This window comes from Coregonus lavaretus (genome assembly GCF_964263955.1).
Source record: "Coregonus lavaretus genome assembly, chromosome: 18".
NCBI lineage: Eukaryota > Metazoa > Chordata > Actinopteri > Salmoniformes > Salmonidae > Coregonus > Coregonus lavaretus.
In genome coordinates this window covers 9,730,588-9,736,988 of record NC_140005.1, presented here as the reverse complement: position 1 = coordinate 9,736,988, position 6,401 = coordinate 9,730,588, and the positions used below count along the sequence as shown (strand labels likewise).

At 46.1% G+C, this 6,401-nt stretch overlaps 1 protein-coding gene across 1 annotated transcript; it reads left to right on the top strand.

The window, feature by feature from the left end:
* Nucleotides 1-4,697: 4,697 nt before the first annotated feature.
* LOC311145314 (platelet-activating factor receptor-like) lies at nucleotides 4,698-5,831 on the top strand (the record flags this gene model as incomplete). Its single annotated transcript, XM_084181548.1, has 1 exon — nucleotides 4,698-5,831. One exon carries the CDS (start codon nucleotides 4,698-4,700, stop codon nucleotides 5,829-5,831), a length of 1,134 nt encoding a protein of 377 aa, XP_084037674.1.
* Nucleotides 5,832-6,401: the final 570 nt, after the last annotated feature.

The window sequence follows — 6,401 nt, the reverse complement described above, 5'->3', positions numbered from 1 at the left end:
ATGTTATTTGCCACATGTGCCGAATACAACAGGTGTAGACATTACCGTGAAATGCTTACTTACAGCCCTTAACCAACAATGCATTTATTTTTTAATAAAAAAGTTAAATAAAACAACAACAACAAAAAAGTGTTGAGAAAAAAAGAGCAGAAGTAAAATAAAATAACAGTAGGGAGGCTATATACAGGGGGGTACGGGTGCAGAGTCAATGTGTGGGGGCACCGGCTAGTTGAGGTAGTTGAGGTAATATGTACATGTGGGTAGAGTTAAAGTGACTATGCATAAATAATTAACAGAGTAGCAGCAGCGTTAAAAGATGGGGTGGGGGTGGGGGGGCAGTGCAAGTAGTCCGAGTAGCCGTGATTAGCTGTTCAGGAGTCTTATGGCTTGGGGGTAGAAGCTGTTGAGAAGCCTTATTTCCCTAATTAAAATGCAAATCAATTTATAACATTTTTGACATGCGTTTTTCTGGATTTTGTTGTTGTTATACTGTCTATCACTGTTCAAATAAACCTACCATTAAAATTATAGACTGACCATGTCTTTGTCAGTGGGCAAACGTACAAAATCAGCAGGGGATCAAATAATTTTCCCTCACTGTAGCATTCTCACGTAGGTGTTCCTCTTGTCCATGTGGGAAAGGGAAGTGTGGAGTGCAATAGAGATGGCATCATCTGTGGATCTGTTGGGGCGGTATGCAAATTGGAGTGGGTCTAGGGTTTCTGGGATAATGGTGTTGATGTGCGCCATGACCAGCCTTTCAAAGCACTTCATGGTTACAGACGTGAGTGCTACGGGTCGGTAGTCATGTAGGCAGGTTACCTTAGTGTTATTGGGCACATGGACTATGGTGGTATGCTTGAAACATGTTGGTATTACAGGCTCGGTCAGGGAGTGGTGGAAAATGTTGGCCAGTTGGTCAGCGCATGCTATGAGTACATGTCCTGGTAATCCGTCTGGCCCTGCAGCCTTTTGAATGTTGACCTGTTTAAAGGTCTTACTCACATCGGCTATGGAGAGCGTGATCACACAGTCGTCCGGAAAAGCTGGTGCTCTCATGCATGCTTCAGTGTTGCTTGCCTCGAAGTGCGTATATAATTCATTTAGCTAGTCTGTTAGGCTCGTGTCACTGGGCAGCTTGTGGCTGTGCTTCCCTTTGTAGTCTGCAATACTTTGCAAGCCCTGCCACATCCGACGAGCATCTGAGTCGGTGTAGTAGGATGAAATCTCAGTCCTGTATTGACGAATTTGCCTGTTTGATGGTTTGTCGGAGGGCATTACAGGATTTCTTATAAGCATCTGGGTTAGAGTCCCGCTCCATGAAAGCAGCAGCTCTACCCTTCAGCTCAGTGAGGATGTTGCCTGTAATCCATGGCTTCTGGTTGGGGTATGGACGTATGGTCACTGTGGGTACGACGTCATCGATGCACTTATTGATGAAGCCAGTGAATGGTGTGGTGTACTCCTCAATGCTATCGGAAGAATCCCGGAACATATTCCACTCTGTGCTAGCAAAACAGTCCTGTAGTTTAGCATCTGCGTCAACTGACCACTTCCATATTGAGCGAGTCACTGGTACTTCCTGCTTTAGTTTTTGCTTGTAAGCAGGAATCAAGAGGATAGAGTTATAGTCAGATTTGCCAAATGGAGGGCGAGGGAGAGCTTTGTACGTGTCTCTGTGTGTGGAGTAAAGGTGGTCTCGAGTTTTTTTTCCTCTGGTTGCACATGTAACATGCTGGTAGAAATTAGGTAAAACGGAATTAAGTTTCCCTGCATTAAAATCCCCGACCACTAGGAGCGCCGCCTCTGGATGAGCATTTTCTTGTTTGCTTATGGCCTTATACAGCTCGTTGAGTGCGGTCTTAGTGCCAGCATCGGTTTGTGGTCGTAAATAGATGGCTACAAAAAATATAGATGAAAACTCTCTTGGTAAATAGAGTGGTCTACAGCTTATCATGAGATACTCTACCTCAGGCAAGCAAAACCTTGAGACTTCCTTATTATTAGATTTCGTGCACCAGCTGTTATTGACAAATGGACACAGATCGCCACCCTTGTCTTTCCAGAGGCAGCTGTTCTATCTTTCTGATGCACGGAAAACCCAGCCAGCTGTCTGTTATCCATGTTGTCGTTCAGCCACGACTCGGTGAATCATAAGATATTACAGTTTTTAATTTCCCGTCTGTAGGATAGTCTTGATTGGAGCTCATCCAGTTTATTATCCAATGATTGCATGTTGGCTAATCGTACGGAAGGTAGAGGTGGGTTACCCACTCACCGTCGGATTCTTACAAGGTACCCCGTGCTAGGTCCCCTATATCTACATCGCTTCTTCATGCGAATGATGGGGATTTGGGTCTTGTCCTGTGTCTGAAGTAAATCCTTCGCGTCCGACTCGTTAAAAAAAAAATCTTCGTCCTGTACGAGGTGAGTAATTGCTGTTCTGATATCCAGAAGTTATTTTTGGTCATAAGAGAGAGTGGCAGAAACATTATGTACAAAATATGTTACAAATAACGCGAAAAAACACACAATTGGTTAGGAGCCTGTAAAACAGCAGTCATCTGCTCTTGTGCGAATCCACTACAATAATTTAGTGTGATATGTTGCATTTCGTATCATATGTATTCATTTATGTATGACCATCACCCATTTCATATGATATGTTACGAATTGGAATTCATTTTATATGTTACAAATTTGCAGAAAACGTACAATATGCTACGAATTTGCAAAAAGTATGATATGGTACGAATTTTGGTCCAGACAGCATCAGATACATGGTCTGCACTCTACACATACTGAGATTGAGGGGCGCTGTTTTGCTCGCTCGGATGCTTTAACTGAGATTGATGCGTCTTTCTGTCGGCGCTCCACACTGGGAAATCAATTATTATTATTTCAATATTGTATTTGGACGGGCAAGGAGGTAGACCCTGAGCTGCATGCTGTTCCCTACTGTAGGGTATGTCTTGTGATTGGTCTAGCCTACATACAAATCACAGCTAGGCTATACATATTTTTTTAAAGCTATTGATCCTCTGTGGCTAAATTATAGGCCTACTCCTGGTGTTGTATTCTGAATTATTTCATTTTAGTGAATTTCGCTCTAGTAATGGTGAGAGATTCAGGCGCGCATCTCTCTCTCACCACAGCAACGGCCACCACAGCATCCGCCACGCTTTGGTCTGTCTCTAAATCAAATCAAGTCAAATGTTATTGGTCCTTGATTATCTTTTTGGCTTTCCTGTGACATCGGGTGTGTCCTGGAGGGCAGGCAGAGGAAACAGAGGAGAAGAGCATTCGGCATCATGGTAAAAAAAAAAACATTGCAGTGCATATTCTGCTGTCCTATTACATGGGCAATGATGTTTGAGGGGAAAAACTGTTCGTTATTTGCAGTAAGTTATTTGTTGTTGTAATACCCCAAATTGATGTGGCAGTTTAAACCAATTAAGGATTCCAGCTTTAACGATGGTAGGATCTCATCAATGGGGCTGTAGTGGAACAGGTTGAGAACTTCAAGTTCCTTGGTGTCCACATCATCAACAAACTATCATGGTCCAAACACACCAAGACAGTCGTGAAGAGGGCACGACAAAGCCTATTCCCCGCCAGGAGACTGAAAAGATCCTCAAAAAGTTATACAGCTGCACCATCGAGAGCATCCTGACTGGTTGCATCACTGCCTGTTATGGCAACTGCTCGGCCTCCGACCGCATGGCACTACAGAGGGTAGTGCGTAAGGCCCAGTACATCACTGGGGCCAAGCTTCCTGCCATCCAGGACCTCTATAGCCCCCCGTGTAGCTCAGTTGGTAGAGCATGGCGCTTGCAACGCCAGGGTTGTGGGTTCGATTCCCACGGGGGGCCAGTATGAAAATGTATGCACTCACTAACTGTAAGTCGCTCTGGGTAAAAGCGTCTGCTAAATGACTAAACATTTAAAAAATGTGAATGTATACCAGGCGGTGTCAGAGGAAGGCCCTAAAAATGGTCAACGTCTTCAGCCACCCTAGTCATAGACTGTTCTCTTGGCTACAGTGCGGCAAGTGGTACCGGGGCTGTTCCCTCACTGTAAGCATTTCACTTTAAGGTTTACACCTGTTCTATTCGGCGCATGTGGCAAATACAATTTGATTTGATGTTCACGTGCTAGTCGGAACTAGGAAACTCTGACATTTCCAGTTCTAGTTTTACATGTGCCACGTTCAACGAATCAGCAAGTTGGACATTTCAGAGTTTCCTACTTCTGACTAGCATGTGAACGCGGCAAGTGTTGCTTCTTGAAAGCAGACCAGAAAAGGCTGGTGACACAAGTGTTGTAAGACAATTCCTGTATGTGTCATAGCTGACTGTTATGATAGGTGTGTTTTTTGGTTTCTATAGATACAACTGCATTTGATTTACATTTACAGTAAGTTGAGAAACTCTCAAATATGGTGGTGTGTGACACACTTTGTGTGTTTGTCAGGAGTTGATTCAGTGAATCAACAACTGCTCAGACTGGATAGGCCTATAGCTATTCATTTCACCTGAGAGAGACACTAGACATGTCCAACGTTCTCCTACTGACTACAGTAAGAGTAGTACTAAAGTGAACATTAAAGAGTGATTCTTGAAATATGAGTCTAATATGAAGTCTTTTTCTCACAGAGGGAGTTGCTTTCTTTAGCATAACCAACAGTGGAGGCCACCATGGGGATGCCAGAGGACTTAGCAGTGTCCAGGAAAGTGAACTTAACGACAGTCGGTAAAACAACCTTTCTGGACTCGGAGTTCCGCTACACACTCTTCCCAGTGTTCTACGGTGTTGTGTTTGTCCTTGGGCTGATAGCCAACAGTTACGTGCTGTTCGTGCTGCGGCGCATGCGCAATGCCAAGGCCATGAACGAGATCCGCATCTACATGGCCAACCTGACTGTGGCCGACCTCCTCTTCGTGTGCGCCCTCCCCTTCTGGATTGGCTACTACCACTGCAGCGGCGACTGGCGCTACGGCGACTTCCTGTGCCGTGTCACCGGCGTGTTCTTCTTCATCAACACCTACTGCTCCATCCTCTTCCTCGCCGCCATCAGCGTCAACCGTTACTGGGCCATCACGCGCCCGCTTGATGCCGCCTCGTCCGACCGTTGGCGCCGCGGAGTGGCTGTCACCATGGTTATCTGGACGCTCACTCTGTCCATGTCCGTGCCGCACCTCTTGAAGACGGGCATCCAGGTGGATGAGCGCAACGTGTCGCGCTGCTTCGAGGGCTTCCACCACAACACTGACGACGAAAAGCGTACAGTGGCCACCATCCACCTCATCATCGTGGGGTGCTTCGTCTTGGTCTTCTTCGTAGTAGTAGTCTGTAACCTGCTCATATCCCGGGCCCTGCTCGCCCAGTCCCCTATCCAGACTCGGGGCTCTAGTTCATACATGCCCCGGGGGGTGAAGGGCCAGGCCCTGCAGATGCTGTGTGCCGTGGTGGGGGTGTTTGTGGTGTGCTTCCTCCCCCACCACGTGGTGCAGGGCCCCTGGACTCTGGCTGTACTGGAGATCAAGGAGGGCTGGGGCAGCATGGACTGGGACCAGCGGACCAGGCAGTGGCTTAACAACGCCCACCAGGTCACCTTAATGCTGATGGGGCTCAACTGCCTCCTGGACCCTGTGGTCTACTGCTTCGCCACCAAGAAGTTCCGCCTGTACATCAAGGACCATCTGAAAAAGTTGGAGAGGGGCAAAGGATGCTCGGAAACAGCCATCACACAGATTTCTATGGTGGAGTGCAAGATTATGAGCCAGCGGCTCCATAACGAGCAGCAGCAGCTCCAGATTTTAAATCTCTAGCTAACATTGTATTGTAAACATTGTGGCTAATGCTTATGCTGACTGTTGATAGTGACCACATCCTCAGGATGCTTCATTCCATCACACCCACATCTAACAATGCACACATAGTGCAGAACGTGCACTCTGTTACGTAGCCTCATGTTCATTCAGACACATTCACATGAACAGATGCAACACCACACAGCCCCACCCAGAGTATGGTTCCTCTGTAGATTTCTTCCCTGTAGGGATTTTTTCCTGGCCACTGTGCCAGCTATAATCAGTGCTTTCAGGAGTCTTTGGACCATTGATTCTTTGTTTTCACTTTTCAGTTGTACTGTACATTGGATCTCACAACGTATCTTACACTTTGTTCTTGTGACAGACTTGCGACTTCAATTTCATCACCTCTGTTTCTTCCTGTTCTTCTACTGTAATCAGAGGAGAAAATCTGAAGTTTCATAGGGAACTGGAGCTTCTATAAATGATAGCACAATAGCTCTATAAACGCAGTCCCAAGCCACTAGACTAGATCGTTAGATAAAATAGATGGTGCATTTACTCGGATAGTCCTATCACTGTTGGAGC